Raw genomic sequence first — 20,221 nt, forward strand, 5'->3', positions numbered from 1 at the left:
AATACAATCGATTCTCCCGCAGGCTTCCTTTTTTCTATTCATCACTTCGTCTACATGTACTTTTGACTATACACGTATATACACAGATGTGTATATATATGTATGAGTTACCTTTAAACCCGGAGTCTCGAAGGCACGCGATTAATCACTGTCGTTATTGTTCACGATCGCCATCATCATCGTCATCCTAATTATTGTTCCCATCGATGAGTCTTAACGATCGCGTTGCTTTTTATTATAGGGCTCTGACCATCGTTGGTCGGATTAAAGTCAATTTGGCCGTTCAGGGTCACTCAGATACGATAGTTTGCTTCTCTGTTAGAGAAACACCGAGAATATGTGCTGATTTACGCGAGAAGACGAGGTACCAGGTGGTGGGGGTAGCGAAACCGAGGAGTGGGGACGGCCCATCGGTAACCTTGAGCGGCCAATTGATTTTGATCCGACTCAACCCGGGTAGAACACGACTCTGATACGCTATTGTGACGTTGGATTTTCTTTTTTCATGGGTGAAATCGTAATTATTTCTCTGCATCGATACTTTCCATTTCTTAGACATTGTAATAGTGCTTGAATCACTGTAATAGTTCTTTTAAATAGTGTTTTTTTTTTATCGATAGCGTTAGGTTAGATATTGATAGTTTATTATTGTTAATACAATAAAACATCACCATCGCTTCTATTTCAAGAATCACTATCGTTATATTGTTCTACCAATATTGAAACCATTTTCTGTTTCCAGAACTAAGTTTAGCAACAAATGGAACAAACTTCTCGCACGAGAACACTGGGGGAAAAAACCTGGAAAAACGCAGTGTTAATTTTTTTATAATGTTATTTTCCGCGATATCGAAATTACTATAAATTATTTATTATTCAGTGTTCTACCCAAGTATCAGAGTAACCACTGTCGCTGTTAAGATCTTCCATACATGCACAGTCTTTCGCAGAAATCGTCTATATTCTCGCATCGATAAGAACAATAATTCGCAACTCTTTCGCTAAGAATAGTTGAATGCAATATGGCGATCTACCGTGAAACACGTGCTAGAAAAACGTGAATTCACGTCGGTTGCGCTATAAATAGAGCCGCGAACGAAGAAAGTTTCCGATTTCCTCGAAATAACTCTTAATTTCTGGTATTCAAATTGACCCAAAGTCTTTCAAATTCGGCTTCGATTGCGTGGCTACGACCTTTGACTCTCGGAGAACGGCGTCAAAATTGATTAGGAAGCTCGTCCATCTCGCGCGACACCGGGATAGCAAATTGGAAAACTTGAAACTATTCTTCGTCGGGTTTGTTTCTCGACCAGAGGCAAGGCAAAGTCGTGCTTCAACTTCGGATCGAGTTCGGTAACGTCGAAACGAATTACGGCTGTCCCTCGTTTTGTCAACTTTTCGCGAAACGAAGCTCGAAATTTGCCTCGCCGTGGTACGCCATTTTGAGCTCTCGTTGCAACATTTACTTACACGAGCATGAATCATTTACTCGAAAGGGGGAATAAGACGGTAGCGTATGAATATTTCGTGACCTGGACCGCAGTGGAATCGATAAGTCGATGTATTTTCCATGATCCTCGACCCTAAACCGCTTAGGGTCTTGACCCTTCGATAGGATGTCGAAACGACCCACATTGATCTCTAAAAACGTATCTCGATCACGGCAGTAGTACGAGGGAATTTTTAGAAACAATTGGTCAAGTCTATTTTTCATTGGGAATTTTTTAATATTTATTTAAAAATTTACTGATTCATAACGAAGCGCACGTTTTAATTCGATCGAACTTTCCAATTATTTTAGCATCGAAGGTTTTTAATTTGAATTAAAAATAAGTTGGTTTCGTTGGTTGAAATTGTTTAAATCGGGTTACAAAGATTATGAATTACATTTATTGGAAAACAAGCAGTCAACTGAATATTTATAGTCGAGTATTATTCCCCGTTTCCGTTAAACGATTCGCGTCCAGTGAGAAGGCATCTCTAGCGTCTAACATTTTTTAGCGCGCTTGTTTCTATGGTAGAGATTAGAGGGAATGCTCCGCGTGGAATGCGTACGGTCACGGTACTAGACATTCTTTTTAATCAGGACAGTTACACCGTTGCATAAAAATATCGAGTACACTTCGATCTATTACGTAAACGAACCTTTTCTCATAAATACGTAAACAGTTTCCTTGAAAATATTATTCTTGCATATCATCTGAGCATTGCTTAAGCATTTTAGGGGGAAAATCATAATTATATTCGCTTTGAACTCTTAATCGTCACCTTTTTCAAAAAACTGAAACATTGGAAAATGTGTTCTTTTAACTTGAAAATTAAAAACGAAGTATAACAAGCGTGTAAATAATTTTTTCTGTTAATATTGAGTGAGAAGGGATAGTCGAATAATGATTTAATATTAATAATAGTAAAAAGCACGAATAGAGACAAGTGTTTTTTGTTCGTAAAATTTTCTAAATATAAAAGGGTAGAATTTTTAACGAAACTGGCACACGCGTGTGAAAAGGTTCGATTCGTACAAAAGATCGAAGGGCGTTCGAAACGTTTTGTGTGGCGATGTATATATCGTCGCTCTGTGCACGCGTTCCCGCTACTAATTCGGCAATTTTATTTTCATTTTCAGGGCAATGCTTAAACGTCCGCACCGGGACCGTTTGCGAAGCAAGTTCGATCAATTTGCCGCAGTTAACCGACCAAAGAACGAACAATCGAACGAAAAAGAAAAAAAAAAGAATTTGAAAGATACACGATGTGCACGTTTATGACCGTTTTATTAATAACAATGATATTCATATCCGAAAGCAATGACCAATCATGATGTAATATTATACATGAGTGTTTTCTTTTGCCTAAACGTGTTCTTCGTATGAAAACCCTCCACGTTCCCCCGTTATCGTTTCGTTGTGTCTTTATTATCCGTTATCTATCGAAGTTGGGCAAATTTCATTTTCGAACAACGAATAAAAATTTTGGATTCATTCGTAAACTGGCTTCCCTTCAGGTTTCGTTCGTAAATTTTCACTCGAACTTTTTAAAACCGAGCCACGAATAATTAATTTCCGAACGAATCTAAAATTTGTATTCGTTATTCGGAAATAAAATTTGCTCAACTTTCGTCGATCGAACATTTTGAGAAGACCCGTACGTTTTTATTAGCGAGATTAATTAATTGGTGATAAAATTGCACAGACTTTTATGCATATTCCGAAATAAGAATCACGAAAATAACACTAGTTTCTAAACCAGTTGATAGAATTTTCAAATTATATTTTCGTGAATTACTTTTTCGATCCATATATAAAATCTAGTGATTTCATCGTCGATCGAATAATCTTGCAAACCAACGAACGGTATACGGTCAATTTTCTAATTATTATTCGTTGTTTTCATTATGACGTGTCTGAACAACGTGGTAATATTTTTCCAGAGACGATACGCGTTGACCTATTAAACCGTGCTTGGACGTTCGTTTATTATAATTTTACTTTTGGTGCATTTAGTATTTCTAATGCTCTATTGGGAATATCGATTTTCCTAATTTTTCGTTGAAGGATGTATTTTTAAAATAGGTAAGTTTTCAAGTTTGGAACGATACATCGATGCATTATATACGACGTTAATAAATGGATACGGAATTTTGTTTATGACGTCTTGTAAAAATTTTGGAGTGGTGCGTGCGTCTTAAATTTATCTGAAATTTTCGAGGCGCCCCCCCGTCGAGGTGCTGCCTCTCGATACATTTTTTTTGAGGCTTTGCAAAGCCGATTCTCGCGCGCCATCTTGTCCAATTTTCGTCCTCGTCGCGATTTCTAGTAATCTATTTATCGAAGTTGAACAGGATCGAAGCGCACGACGGAAAGGTGAGGATAAAACGACCGAGTCGTCAGACTCGTGGAACGCTTTTTTGTCTAATGAAAATAATGCTTTTTGTCTTACATAACGGGATGTCGACTTCCATCAAGGCAAAAAGACTTGGATCTTGGACGAAAGATCGGAGTGTGTTTTTCGAAAGAGTTTCTAAGTAGGCGAAATCCTTTTGAACCCGCTGTCTTCTCGCTGAAACGCCCTTTAACCCTTTGTCCGTTGGACGAGGCGCTTCTCGAATTATTATCAAAATTTTCAGTTCGGCATAAACGATAGAATATTAATAATTGGATACATTGATAAAAGGAGTATTTTATTGTTCGATAAAATAGTTTCTTTAGCGTCTGACGTCAGAGGGTTAAACAAGATAGTCTTTGAATCAAAGTACACCTTGTACATTTTGTACATACAGAACATGTATCGCTTTCAACGTGTTGTACCTCTTATCAAGTGTATTGTCCAAAGTATTTACTTTTTTTTTAATAAACTGCTCGACACAGAGAAATTCTACTTGACAGAATTCGATCGACGACAGAGAAAGTAGCTTTAATTGGCTATTGTTAGACAGGAAGATTTTTCGTATAGTCTTTTCCATGCACTTCGTCGGTACATGCTAGTCATTAACTATATAAATATATTTTCAGCGTATGGCATTTATCAGCACCGATAATTTATCGTTTAATATGTGCTTATCCTTATATCCTGCGGTTTAGTCGAGAAACGATTGGAAAATTTTCGTTCGAACATCGATATCGAATCCTAAAGAATAGAGCAGAACTTATTATAGTTGTGTATATATATATATTTATCACGATTTAAAAACAGGAAAAAGTAATTGCTGGTGAAAACGATGTAGTGAAAATAGCGATGTAAATAGTAGTTAGCTAATTTTTTCTATAAATGTTCCAAATTGTCGAATGTTCTTTATTTTGAAGTCTATTATTCTGTCCGATACCTGAGATTTTCTGTACTATAATTTCCAATTCTACTAACGTTCAGCTCGTATTTTCCACTTTGGAGCCAAGGTGCTGCTAATGATTACCAATTAGATTCATTATTCTGGGCTTCTATTATCTTTCGTGAGTTTAATAAAATATTTAACAGTCGTTCTTATATTGGAGGTTCTTGTCACAGTAAATAGCTTTTGGTATAAACAATTTCCATGATAATGGATGCTATATATTTCCTGTCGCGGTCGGTTTAGACCACGTCTGATCACAGACAATCCATTTTCACTTGTACGTTGTCATCGCGATTTAAATTTTCTATTTTTTTTAGCACTTTATATGTAGATTTTATTGCAATTTTTTTTCGATACATTTTTTATCAGAAATTGTACGTACGAAGAATTATAAATATATCTATCGACGACAGCATAAATATAAACAATCCATTTTCCCTTGGACACTGTTTTGTTTCTTTTCATATTTAATTTCTTTCGTGCATTTACTTTTTGCATATAAATAATTTGCAATATTTTCGATAATAATTCTGTACATTTTGGTCGAAAGAATATTTTCTATATTATATTTACAAAAATTTAGACGTTGGTACACTGTTTTGTATTAGTTGCAGGATATGTCTGACCATATATTAACCATTTCCCCTTGTTTTATTTGTCTCTCCTTTTACTTGTCTAAATTATATATTTGCAAATGAAATTGTTGTTAAAATTACTGTATCTGCTTTTGAGGTTCCAAATAACATTTGCTCGTGACTCTTAAAAGTTACTCTTCTCTTAGAAACTTCTCAAACATGAATTGGTAACTACTGCAACTTTTAATCATTATACTGAAAATTCAGTGACTTAAAAAGGCGTATAAATTTACTAAATATGACATTTATGTATCTCGGGACATTTAACGACAAAATTATCGTTAGCAGCACCTTTACCTTCGATTCTATCGTTTCACCTGAAAGTTACGCTTCGAGCTACCGATTGTATTTTTTAAAGTAGCACTCTGTCGCGGACCTGGGCGAATTTTATTCGAAATGAAAATAAAAAATAATATTTCAGGCTTTTATTTAAATGTAACAGTGTTTAGAAATAACTGAGATATACTTGAAGCAACGAAGCTTTATTTTGAACGCAGAGTATTTTAGTCTGGAAGAACTATTTTCTAATACAATTTCTCACATCAGGGTGGGTACGATTGAAGGGTTATTAATATTAAAATTTACAAATAAAATTCCAATTTTTAACCCATTGTCAGTGTCCATCAATGCTCACAATTTTATTTAAATTATAGAGGATTAACTTACACGTAATTTTTTCAAGTATTTCCATTGTTTTGTTTTAAATAAAAATATATTATTCTTTAAAGTGCCCAGGTCTGCTCTGTCGAACCGCTTTTCTTTCCCGCGTAAGTCGCTCCCTTCTTTTGCCGCGATAGAGGCGAACGCGACGGACATGCTTGACGATGACAATAATTGCCTGATTTTTTCTCGGTTTTTTTGTATGTCCCGATGGCCGATCCCACGGTAGAGGGTGCCGCCGATTTGTCCCGTGAGACGCAGCAAAAGCTTCCCCAACGAAAGCGAAACGACAGATCATGCAGCCGAGCTCGAGGATTTCCTCTCCTCAAGATCAGGTATTCTTTCATTAGATCGTTTTCCAAAACCTCAATCTCTTCCATATTTTTTATTTACACACGCGAATATCGATTCACTTTGATCAGAATCGTACAATATTTTCTATAGTCTGGTTACAATGTCAAAACTGAAGTTAAGCTCATTTTTTCTACATTAGATCTAAATTATCTTGCGATTGTCTCGGGTTTCTAATCTATAGAACCTCGTTTCATCAGCGATGCCAGGACCAATCCAATTTCTATGTCTCGATTCATTGCTAGAATTTGGACCACGAAAGTGTTCGCTACTTGGCAATAGTAAGAATCTGGCATCGAGTATAATTTAAGCACCTATAAATACGCAAGAATAAAATCAAAAGACCCCAAATCGTCCTTGATTAAGTATTTGCATAACGAATCCCCATCATTTTAACCCAAACATTTAGAAACATCCTACGAATTTTTCCCCATAATTAAAGGTCGAAATTCTATTTCCACGTGTCTATGAATGTTGTTCGCGGGCAAACGATTATGCAATTAATTAGGATCGCCGCTCGAAAACGGTACAATTAGCGTTCAGTTACCGCGAGCCTCTGCAGCGATTGCAGTCGTCATCGCGAGATCAATAACGGCCTGCCAAGGCGTCGCGATCGCCCGGAACGCGATTACACTTTAATCGTCCTGGTTACGAACTCCTCAGGAGTGACGGAGCTGTCGTTGGACAAGCCAGAGACGGACGAGGACGATGACGAGCACTGGAAGGACGCGTCACCGTTGACGCCGACCTGCAGCCCCACGAAGCATCCTCCTTCGAAGACCGCCGCGGAGGGCGAGAGGGACGTCGTGATCCTGGCCAGCGAAGCGTCCCCAGAAACCAAGACGATCGCGAAGCAAGGCCAGGACGCGGCGACAGGCGTGGAAAAAGTGGCGCCAAAGGTGAAGTTAAAGCGAGAACCGCTCGTCGAGGACGAACGATCGATACAAAAAGTGCCTGAAACGCAGAGGAGGAGAGGCTTGAGGCGTATGGACTCGGTGGAGAGGATGTCCACGTCCAGGGACTCCCTGGACAAAGGTGCCAAGAGGAAGATCGCCAAGGACAGCGAAGACTCCACGAGGAGAATGGACTCTGTGGAGAGCGAGGATTCGAGGAGAAAGGACGAAGAGACGAGTAGGTCGAGGGAGAAGGAGCACAGGAAGAGCATCAAGGAGCAGGAGTGCATCGAGAGGGTCACGGAGTTCCTGGCGAAGCACGGTGTCCTGGGCTACTCGGAGCCAGAGATTCATCCTGGAGATCCTTCGAGGGAAAGAATCGCGCGTCCTTGTAGCTTGTACGAGCTGGACCAGGTTCTGCCAGCCCAAGAGGATGAGAAGAAGTCCGAAGACCCGAAGATCGTCTCCAGGACGCCTTCCACGACGGAGTCTGAGAGACCCACGACGCTGGAACGACTTCCCGTGACTGTGGAGGAGCTGAAGGTGACGAGTCCAGAAACTGAAGTGTCTGGGACGAAACGAAGAAGCTCGATGAGGAAGAGGACGTTCTCCAGGGAGTCGTCCAGAGAGTCCCTGTTGGACGAGGCCAAGAAGGAGGTCAGGATACAGGAGAACGTGGAGGAGATCTTCTTCGAGGTGCCCTGTGAGCAGGTTGGGACCCTGCCAGAGGTCCAGTTGGTAAAGGCTAGGATCATCACCGCTGAGGAAGCGGCTGCAAACAGGTTGGAGGAGCCTCCAACGAGGATAGAGGTTCACTCTCCGCCGGAAGTGTTCGTCGTTCCGGATGCTGTGAGAGTCAGAACCGGAAGGGTACCTTCTCCAGAGACTATAGACAAGTCTCAGCTGCAGTTGGCGAGCTTGGCCAAGTCCACCTCGGAGAATACTCTGGTGGACCCGCTGCTGGACGAGGAGAACAAGGTGTCCCAGAGGAACCTCAAGGCTGAGATCTTGCTGGATCTGTCGAAAGTCGATGTTGGCGATGGAGTTGCGAAGGCTGGCGGCGAGAGGAAGGAGAGGAAACTCAGCAGAACAGGCAGCGAGGGATCGAAGAGGGCTGCGATAAGGGCTCAGGCCAGGACGAAGGAACGCGAGGGATTTAGTCTCGGTAGTCTGGCGCAACCTGACGAACCTGAGCTGACCATCCTCCTGGAAACTGCCCTAATCGAGAGGAAGAGGAGCCTAGAAGACGTTAGAGAAGCCTCGCTCGAGGATGCTAAAATGTAAGTGAGTATGGATAGATTTTTGGATGGACTTAGGGGAGACATCTTGAATTTTTGTTTAGCTTTCAACCCCTCAGAACTGTAATTTAAACGTGGAATGAGCACTCTGATTTTAAAGAAACTCTGCAGAATTGGTCATTGGATCTAAGAACTTTGCAGTATTTTGCTAAAGAAGGAAATTTTTATTAGCTTGCCTATGAAATGATGGGCCCATAAGTATTTTTCTTCTATTTTTATTTTTGTATTACATCGACTATATTTATTTTTTATGGGGAATTCAAATTTTTACTTTATGAATTCTTTATATGGTCGCTTAAAAAAGATTCAGCTTGTCCTAGTCTCCAAAATCGTTCTGTATGGGGCACGTTCAAAATTATTAGTGTACATATATCATGTATTCTCAGTGGATCACTCCCCAATTCCTCCCAAGTATAACAAGAATCTTTTGTAGAAAAATGTAAGCTCTCGTGCTTCGAGCAAGTTATGTATTGATAGATTCCGAATTTCTTGGCAACATGTTTGTATACTTTCTGTATTCGTTCGACCATCGCATATAAACACTCCTTCGACCCTCGATGATACAAGCCATAAATCATGGCACATCCGCCGCCATATTTTACCGTAGGTGTGATGTAGGAGAGTCTACTCGAATCCTACGTTTCGTATACAGTAGTCCAGACGCACTAAAGTTCTAAAATAAATTCAAATGTCTTTTCATAAGCTTATTTTTATTTCCAAATAATGGCGTCGAGCCTCACATTCTCGAACGTTAAGCCTCTCTTAATTCGAATTTTACAAATAAAATCGAAATTAATATTAGGGACCTTGGCTATATGTTGGTGAACAATTTTTTATATTGTGGTGCATTTGAGAATTTAAAATTAGAGAATCTTATTTACCCACGATCTGATGACCAGATAAGTCAATGTAGATCCTCTGTATGCCCAAAGAAGATTGTTAAATAAATATCCACAGGTTTAATGCGATTTCTGAGTCTCGTATAACCGAGTCTTACAGTCCAGTGGACCTCGAGGAAAGCCTCCAATGCAGATTGACGAGGAATATTATTATTTTTCTTTACCTATTGGTTAAATTACCAGCGGTGACCGTCGAAATCCCGAGAAATGCGCACAATTGATCGGAAATGTAGGTCGCCTGGAATATAACAGATTGTTTCGCGACCTGAAAATTCTATGGCCGTATCCCCTTTCTCTCATTCCCCCGAGCGATTGAACCCAAAATAGGCACGGCAATCAATTATTTTTCTTTCCAGCCTCGAATGTCTTGAACCTCGCTCGAGGGGCGTCGCGAACGATCGTTTTAACGTTTCCGCGTCGTCGAAACTCGACACTGACATATTTTTTTGCTCAAACGAGCATTTTCATTTAGCATTCACTTGTACTATAATATTGGTATCATAATTTTTTTTTTTTATTGGAAATTAAATAATCACATTTATTTCTATCAATTTGGCAATTTAATATTTATATTCTTCTAAATAATTTCGAAGTTTAGTGCGTAGAATGATTTTGTGTCCGCGAAACTACGAAATTTATAGTTGAACTACGGTCGACCCATCTATTATACTTACGTGCGTCGTTTATGGCTTCTTTCAGGCTCACCACGCGTACTTGTGATCGATTTTACTTATGATTTTCTTTTTCCATAAGCTCAACGTTACACGTAACACTGTTCCAACAGAAAACTCCATTGTGGATCGTTAAAAAGAAGTAATTGATATTCACTTTGATAATGTTTGATCGTACGAGCAAACACTCGTAATTACAGATTTTATTTTTGCCTACAAACAGATTCAGTTACTTTCCACGAACACTCGCGAGTAATCATGTACTTTTTTCCTGAAGCAAAATCTCTTGTTCCGTCAACCATTATTCATGGACTTTCGTCGAGGAGAATGCCCAGCTTTTTTTCAATTCCGAAAGAAGCTTTCCCGATGTCGTCGATATTCCGTAGCCTCAAAGCATCGATCCTCGTCTAGTATCATTCTGCTCTCCCCTTCCTTTTATCATCGTGCACAGTCGAGCTTCAAAAATACATAAAAACGTACGCAAAATGCTCGACGAAAACCCCTTAACCCACTGTTATTTTAACATTATTTATTCAAATTACAAGGGTGTTTTATTGTAATGTCAGATTATTAGACCGAGAAATTCATTAGACTTTAGGAATTACTTGTGAAACCATCTGTAGGGGCTCGAAAAGTTTCCACAAATGGCACCCCAACGGATTCTATATTCGTGTTCGTTAATTAGGGGTGCCCAATTTGCTAAAACCGCAAAATTTCTTAAGTAATTAACACCAGTGATCCTTTCCATCCCAGCAAGCTATAGCACATCCACTCGAAAGCTTGGATCATTGAAACAAAGACTTTAAAGGCCTCAGTACTCCTCGAAAAGACTCACAAATTCTAATCACTATTCTAAAATCAATATTGCCTTGTACTGTTCCATGCAAGACCTTCTATCCTAACTGTATTACACACTTCATCAAATTTTAGCTTCGTAGAGGACTCAGAAATTAAAACGACACCGTTTCCATTCACGATTAACCAATAAACTTTTTAGATTCATACTAAAACTAGATTTAGTAGATATTGCTCGCCTGAATGTCACTTTAAAACATTTATTTGCAAATTCTAATTTACGTAAGTCTTCGCAAATGTCAGTTCACGAATTAATCCAAAAGTTTCATTCTTCGATCGCGAATGAAATTTGCCCAGCTCAGACTGACGTATCGTTCGCGTGTTAAAAGTCACGCGTGATTCAGATCAGATACACGGCGTCAGCAATTCGTTGAACTTGTTTGACATTCACCTTTCAAACAGTCGCACTATATTCAGTTAGCGTGCGGACGTGGAAATAGCCTGTTCTGTTCCATTGTGCAACCGCGCATATGTCTCGTTCGCGTGCGAAACCCGGTTCGTTTCGCAACCCTTAACCTTATCCGGTGAACCCGTCTATCTCGACGACAGAGTCGAACCGTTGCACGACGGAGCCAAGGAAACAGGAAACGAATAGAAGCCCGGCAAAGACGATGCTCGAGTAGCCACGAAAGTGGGTTAGAGGAACAGAAAGCATCGGCGGCGTAGCGGAAACCGAACACGAATATAAATATAGGAAAGTGCTTGTCAGAGACGAGAGACGAATAGAGACGATAAAAGATAAGGACCAACAGTCTGTGTCGGTCGGTGGAGGGAGCACGACGGCGTAACAACGCTGAAAGAAACAGAAGTTACAGACCGTAAACCGTAAGGTAACCGAAAGACGGAGACGTCGATGGCCAGCGACTGGCACCGGAAGGGAGGGGACTCGTCTACCGGGCGGGTCAAAAGTTACGAGGTCCACTCGACGATCTCTGGAATTTACGGCGGAGGGACGCGTACCCGGAAATTGGAACTTTTTAACGCGTGGAACATTCTTTTACGCTATGGGAATCCTCGTTTGGACGGTTCCAAACCGGAGGGTCTTTTTTGAGAATTTATTAAATGGAATCCAGTCGATCGATTGGCTTGAAATTTGGCGTGTATTGCAAGGGATTATGGCGCTATATATATGAATTTTTTTACTTTGGTAGATTCACTAGTTTCTTTGGAAAATAATTTTAGAAATTTGAGTGCGAATATTTGCAGTTCTCGGCGAGGTTGAAGAAGGGTCATTTTTGGAAATTAATAATATAGAATCTACTCGATCGATTGGGTTGAAATTTGGTGTGCATTGTAAGGGATTGTGGCGCTATATGTACGAATTTTTTTACTTCGGTAGATCCACTAGATTTGATGGAAAATATTTTGAGAAATGTAGCTAAAAATATTTGCTTTTCTTGACGAGCAGGAAGAAGTGTCTTTGGGAATTTATATAATTCTAGCAATAACTTTTAAATTTGTCAAGCGTGTTCAGTGACTGCTGGAGAATGTACATAAATATTCTTGTACTAAAAGACTTTATAGTTCTTCGTAGAAAACGGTCGCCAATGAATCATCCCCAAAAGACATTTATGTCCCTCGATCGTCTGAAACCTAGACTGATCTTAGAACACCCACAGGCGTAAATAAGCCCACAAGTTCGACTGGAGCAAGTTTAAAAAATACTTAAGCAGGCATCCACTGTATTTTGGGGCCAAGAAAAAAAACTTTGGACCACTAAAAATTGATTTCAACTGCTCCTGCATTTTGACTCGCCCTGTAGGAGCTCGCGAAGGAACAGAGACGGCTAGCTTTGCCGCAACGAAGCTCGGCCGGGCGCTCACTCCCACGCACACGGTCTTCCCAGCAAACTCGCGTGGATTCACCGACACGTAGAGCCGCGGGATCCGTGTGTGCGTGCGCGAGTGTGTGCATGCACTCGAAGGAGAATACTCCTGGAGGTGGTTGCTCGCGATTAGTCGTGATTCGGACCGCCTAGGCATCGTGGTGTACTCTCTGTCGCGACGGAGACAAACCCCTCCTCCCCACCTCCCTGAACACGCGACCACGGCTGCGCCAGGTGTGTAGGTGTCGGTGCGCGTTTGTTTTGCGGGTGCACGCGAGCGCGCGCCACGTTTTCGTGTACACGCGGCACGGAGTGTGTTGTTTATTAGATCAGAGTAAGCCAGTTTGCAGTGACGCACGCCCGCCCAAAGACACGCCAGTGAACACCTTGGCTTCGGAGCGGAACGTGACAGAGGTATCTGGACTTTTTCTGCCCGCGATTCCGCGAATACTTTTCCTCCCACCCGCCCCCTATCTCCCCCAGTTTCCATTCGAATCGTCGTTCGTTTCGCGACTCCGGTTTTTCGACGGTTTGGTGAACGTTTGGTGGAAAATCGACGGAAATACGCTTGGAGACGGTCGATCGAATCGATCCGGCACCCGGTGATTGGATAACGAGGAAACGTAAGAGTTCGTAAGAGTTCGAACGCACCGGTTTAGTCCGTAACTAAGGGTGATTTCGAGGTTTTCGTTGTTTGGTGATATTTGCACTGGTGGGAAAATAGCTCGGAGGATCGGAGTCGTGGAACTTGCAAATATCTTGCGATGTATGCATTTTAAGGGGGAAATTATTGTTATCGAAGCGAAAGGGCATGTAATTCTCTGTATAATAAGTTCTGTGAATGTTTTTGACAGCTGTAGTAGTTTGGGAGTAAATCGACTGTGAATGTTGATGGATTGATAGCTACAAAAAATTATCTGAAAATATTAGAAGGAAAAGAAATTTAGTGTATTTTATTTAGACGGGAGAGTCAGATTGAAGTTAACAAACGCGACTTCGATCGTAAAACGTGGAGCGGGATCGTTGATGATTCGAGGATTAACGACAACAGCTGGAGTAGCTTAGTTTTTATCGCCACTATTTATAGGTCGATGGATGTGTTTAAAAATATTGAAAATACAGCCAATTACGTGGGGGATTTCGTACTCAAAATTTTAATAATAACAGTTCGCAAGATATTTGCAACTGACCATAAAATTCTGATCTTGTAGAACCTTCTATATGTTCGATAAATATTTCTACCAAATTTCGAAGCTGTTCTATTCATTCTTTTTATTCGAACCTCATGTACTGATGGACTGCACGTCCCAGGGTCGCTTTTCGATGCACCGTGGCACGTAGAATTCGTTTGTTTTGTTCGATTTAGCGACGATTCTGGGAACTGGTTACGAAACGATCGAACATTGAATTCTTAACAGTTCGCTGGGCGTACAGTGCAGGTAAACCAGCCACGAAACGGTGCTTTGAGATAGTAAACTGCGACGACCCTATAAAACGGTACTTTGGAAGCGTGTTTTCGATGCGACGCGACTCCAGGGGTTACGACAGGCTGATGGCCTGAAAAATGTTACATTCAGAGACTTTGTTCCGAATAAACAGTAAAAAGTACACATATCAAGCTACGAGTCTACTAAATCTTATCCAACAATTTCTATTTCCGACCTTTACAGGTTCTTTTTATAAATTAAAAGTATTGTAATTAGTTTCATTTTAATTTCCTCAACCTCTTCTCTATCTAAAACAATATATTCTGAACAATAGTACAACGGACGCCATAACTCAACAGGATTATTTAAATCTTTTCGTCTTGACAGACCGTATTTCCACCGTAGAGACATTAGCTTCTAACCCATCATCAGTAATGGGGTCAAGTTCAATATAGAGTATTAGTTATAGTGACAGGTGTCTCAGTTATTAATTGCTGAAAATACTGGGGGCAAAGATTTTAGGGATTTCAGATGACCGTAAATCACTTTTCTTTTTTCAGTCTTAGTAATCATGAATTCTACCAAAATTTATTTCTTTCGTATATTTCAACTTGAGAATTTGTCTAGTTCCATAATGAAGAATCCAGTCGAAGCATTGATTAGACGAATGTCAGTGTTTTTCTTGGGTAGTCCATTTATTCATCTACCAAACAATATTTACATTTCAGAATTCTTATTTATTTATTACACAGACAAACCCTCATTAGTGTACAAGAGAAAATACAATTATATTTTTACAGTTGAGGTAGAAAACAATGCCCATACATGAATAACATAGTACATAATATAGAAATATTCATAGAACAAAATAGAATCGATATTGGGTACAATATAATTATAAATTATAAACCTGTTTGCTTGCAAAAGATTATTTTTATTTTATTGTACATTTTTTTTCTTATTTTAATGTCCTGAATGTCAACCGAGATTCACAGTTCATATTTTTGTTGTAACTTCTTGACAAAGCATTTATGGATTTTTTGTTAGATAACATTTTAGTCTTACTTTTACTTGTAGAATAATACAGTATGTATTATTTTAAATTTGTGATGGGCTCAATAATCCACTTAAGGGTTAATCCTCCATCTATCAGAGACTTCCCTCTCTCCAAATGCTTAGAGATGTTTGAAATCCCACTTTTTTCAATCGGAAGCCTATTGGTGCTCGATCCCATCGCTGCCCAATCGCGATTAATCGTTACACGTCCCAGCATCGAGCCATTAGGCGCGACGTCTTACAATTCCCGTTCCACAATGCAGCTGCGTACCCTTTTCCCCCATTGACCGTATTAACCGTCCGACCAGAACCGTCGCCGCAATTAGTGGGTCACCACGGAAGACCTTTCCATTCGCTGCTTTAGCGGATTCGCTGGAAACGTTATCCAGAATAAGAAGCCCTCGGAGCTTGCTCGTTAAGAGTCGGGTAGACTTCGTTTCGTTAGACCAGCCTCGTTACGCGGTTCTTTTTCTTGGCTCCGCCTCTCTATATCTGTGTTTCCTGTTTCCATGAAGAGCCGAGGATCAGCCTAGCCCGCGGCAAACGCGGACGAAAACCGAGCTACCTTCGAGGTCCCCCGAAACAGAGACATCCCAGGACGAGGGGAGGTTAGGACCGTACGAGGACAGCGAAACAGAGAAGAGACCGGAGAACGAGGACTATGACAGGCTCCTCTGGCAGCAGAAGCATCCGCTGCCGGAGGAAACGGTCTCCAGGACCGACGAGGACAGCCTAATCAGCAAGGAGCACGCGTTAGAGTATCAGAGCCAGACGCTAGAGAGCCAGTCGGATCATCTGTTGCACGGGGCGATCTCGTCGTCCTTGGAGGATCTGTTGAGGTCCGTGCCGGACTGTTGGCCGGACGAGATCCAAGACAAAGGCTCGGAGGAGGTCGAGCACAGCTTCAAGGAAACCCAGTACTCGCCCAAAGAGAAGTGCGACGCGGAGACACAGACCCACCAGGAAACCAAGAGCACTCAGTGCAGCCCGGAGCAGAGCTCCGTGGTCAGTCCTTCCGAAGTTTCTAAGGACAGTCCTCTGCACGTTGCTCGAAGGTATTACCAGAGTCCTAGGAGAGAAGTACAAACCCAGACCCAAGGCGAGAGCAAGAGCGTCCAGTGCTGCTTGGACGACTTAGGTAGTCTTGAATACACGAAGAACGCGGACACCGAGGACTTCGACAGCCTATCCAGGTCGGAGAGGACCCAGGCGAAGGAGTCGAAGAGCATCCAGTGCATCCCCGAAGACATATCCACCAGTCCTGGCAAGTCCATCAGCAGCTCAGCCTGTTCACCGATCCGCGACAAGCCTTTTCGCAGCCCTCGAAGGGAGGTCGAGGTTCAGACCTACCAGGAGTCCAAAGCTATCCAGTGCAGCGACGATGAACTGCTAGAGGCGGAAGTAGACGCTTATCAGCCACGGTTGCAGAGCAGACCCGTCAGCTCTGTGTCCCAGAAGACCGAGAGCTCGGCGTCCTCCAGCTGCGGCTCACCCTGCAGGATCCCGGCGGTCGTGTTCGCGGACGAACCGGTCGACATGACGGTCACACACCGGGAACACGACGGGAACGTCAACTGGTCCAAACATTGGGGCCCGGAGAGACTGGTGGAGATCTACAGGGAACCTAAAACCAGCTTGGGACTGAGCATCGTAGGAGGAAAGGTAACGTAACGCGTCCAAACTGTATTGAAATCAAAGTTCGATGTGGTTTGTGTGCGTGTGTGAGGCCTAGAGAGGCCCGTAGAGGTCTACAGGTAATCAGAAACCAGCTTAGAACTCAACATCGTAGGTGGAAAGGTAACGTAACGCGTCTACATTGTGTTGAAATCAAAGTTTGATGTTGCTGGTGTGTATTTGCATGCATGTGTTTGCGTCTGTGAGGCCCAGAGAGGCTCGTAGAGGTCTACAGGTAACCAGAAACTAGCTTGGGTCTGAGCATCGTAGGAGGAAACGTAATTCAACACACCTATGTTGAATTGAAACAAAAGTTTGATACTATTTTGGTGAGTATGTGTGTTTGTATGACTGATCTTGGTAGGTGAGCGGTATCTGAGTAGAACTGGACTTAAAATGTACCTGAACTTTTGAAAACAATCTTTTTTTAACGCCTATGTTTGTTTAAAAATGAATGCAGTCCGTTTTGGAAATTTTAATATTCAACACTGGTTCTCTTATCAAAACAGCTGATCATAAACTAGTATTCTAGGATCTGTTTCGATTCATCGTGGCCTACATTTCAAGCCCAGTTACATCTAAACGGCGCTCGTTCGTATATTTAACGAAACTCGAGTACTATACAGAGTGATCCTAGAAATTACAAGAAAACGTTCGATTCGATGATCGTCGATAAATAAAGTAGGGTCGATTAGATAAAAGAAACTGTAATTTTCGAAAATACATATTTATTTCGAGAGATATTTTTTCATAAAAATAAACGTCAACCTTAGTATGAAATTGATTAATTTAGACGTCCTCACTCAACGTTTTCCTAATTTTAGAACAAACTTAATTAGCAATACAACAGACCCTGTCAACAATTGTTAAACGTAATTCTTCTCGGTTCGGTAATTGTTCGACTAATTACGTCGTGTACTGAGCAGCTAATGGTGCCCACGTTGATGGCATTGGTTGTTAATTTCAGTCGAGTAATGTACGTCTATATGACGCACAAAGTTGCACTAGTATAAGTGCATTAACGTACCAAATGGCTTCGAGACATTAAAGTCGACTTTGTAACGTAATAGAATTGTCGGTTTCAATTTTCTCTGCTTCGATGCTGCTTTTAAAAAAATTGCTCGCGACGCTGAGAATATTGAGGAACCTCGAATCGATCTACAGAAATTTTCGATGCTTCGATTCCTTCGATTTTAAAATTCGATCGCTGAACACGCGCTGGTGTGCAGAGGTCTCACAGCCGCGTTTCTTAAACACGCTCACTGGACGCGCTTGGGCGTTCACCGCGCGCGGATTATTCCGGCCGTGAAAATGCTTATAGGTGCTCGGTGCATTCGAAAGGTTAAACGAATTATCGCGTTGACATATTATACAATGCTTTATCGTTCTGCCTTGTTTAACAATTCTTTCAGACAATATTAAATATGTGTTTTAGGTCGATCTGCACAATGGCAGTTCTAGTAAGTCTCAGAACATATCCGGGATATTCATAAAGAACGTTCTGCCGAACAGTCCCGCCGGAAGAACCGGTGAATTGAAGGTAATAATTTTCAAATTTTTAACGAGGGATTAAACTAAAAATTCCTAATCTAGTCGGTGGAGAAATTCATAATATACAATACTTGGGACGAAAATAGAAGCGTATAGATTTAAAAAAAAAGCCTGGACAACACCGTCCGGATAATCGAACGCTCGATTAAACGTTCGATCGATAGAGATTCGTCGATTTAAGCAGAGAGAAGGGGAAGCAGTAGACGAACGGTGGCGAATCGAGCAAAATTGAAGGATTTAATGGTTGCGTTTCCGTTCGCGTGTACTTTCAGGTCGGAGACCGGATAATCGAGGTCGATGGCGTGGACCTGCGACACGGCACGCACGAGCGGGCAGTTGAGGTCATACAAGCCGCCGGAAATCCTGTCTGTCTTCTCGTCCAGTCTCTGGTGCACCTGGTGAGACCTCGCCACGACCAGGAATATCGATGTATTCCCACCCCCTCCCACGTTATCCCGAATTTGTCACACTTTGAAATTGTTATTAATGAACGAAGTCGACGAAACAATCGACTTGGAAGGTTCTTCCATTAGATTCTTACCTATTAGATTTTTTGGTAATAATTTACCACTGTTATCAGTATTATAACTGAATATTAATGAATTCAACGACTATTTTTGGGATACCCTTCGACAAAGTCGATTTGTTCGTTGACTTTGCTACTGTAGTGTTCGCGCCATTAATAGTAGTTTTTCCGTAAGAAGCAGCTGTTAGAAAAAAGTGTCAACTTTTTTTTTCTAATCCTTACTACTTACAGAAAATACGGCTGATAATAGCGTGAACACTCTGTACATGTTCCTCGTATTTTCTCTAGTCTATAGTCTCTCATTTTCAGTCGTTAAAGAGTATTCCTAGAGTATCAGGTGCTGTAGAAGTTCTGTCCAATAGTAAACAGAAGAAATCAATTTGTCGTAAAATATTGCAATATAAAGAAAATTCATTCGAATACTATCAGTTTAAAATTATTCGAACAATGCTTTCTGTAAATGTATAATTTCGCAATTACTATCGTTTATTGTCGCAACGAAAGTATTTTGAATTGACCTTCGTATCGCAGAAACAGTATCGATAGATCACTGTAGAAACGATATTTTCATGTTGAATTCCACAAGAAAGCCAAGGATAGAATTTGTACAGCAACCTAATATTTATCGTAGAAAAGATCACTTCGATCAACACAGTTTATTTTGCTTTCCATATTTCATTTAACGAAGTCAGTAACTTGCGCCGCGCGTATAATTTCGTTACCGTGCACTGGCATTCTCAACGCGTTCGTTAAAAGTTTATTTATTTTCTAATACGTTTTATACATACTTTCGAACATCGTTCGCTCGGAGATTCAACGATATCTGCCCATTTTATAATACTAACCACTGAATAAATTATTTCCAGTGTCGTTGAAATCCATGCTCACGAAACAAGAATTTACATACATCTGATCATGAATTTCCATTTACAGAGTTTAATAGCTTCCTGAATTGTCCAGTCGCCAAAGCGCTATTTGGATTAAAATAAAAAATGCTCGACTGGTTTTTTCGATATTTAAAGGGCTGGAGATTTAAATTTTCTGGGCGTAAAAACAAATGCCTTACTAGACA

General features: G+C 41.0%; 1 protein-coding gene across 1 annotated transcript in view; it reads left to right on the plus strand.

Moving 5' to 3' along the window:
- The window catches only part of LOC143342092 (multiple PDZ domain protein), a 92,001-nt gene that overhangs the window by 55,985 nt on the left and 15,795 nt on the right, over positions 1-20,221 (plus strand). The window contains exons 18-22 of the mRNA XM_076765576.1: positions 6,353-6,458; positions 7,138-8,647; positions 15,914-17,060; positions 18,508-18,612; positions 18,896-19,021. Coding sequence (XP_076621691.1) covers positions 6,353-6,458; positions 7,138-8,647; positions 15,914-17,060; positions 18,508-18,612; positions 18,896-19,021 — 2,994 coding nt within the window. The remainder of the gene's footprint in view (positions 1-6,352; positions 6,459-7,137; positions 8,648-15,913; positions 17,061-18,507; positions 18,613-18,895; positions 19,022-20,221) is intronic.

This window comes from Colletes latitarsis, chromosome 5 (genome assembly GCF_051014445.1).
Source record: "Colletes latitarsis isolate SP2378_abdomen chromosome 5, iyColLati1, whole genome shotgun sequence".
NCBI classification, from domain to species: domain Eukaryota; kingdom Metazoa; phylum Arthropoda; class Insecta; order Hymenoptera; family Colletidae; genus Colletes; species Colletes latitarsis.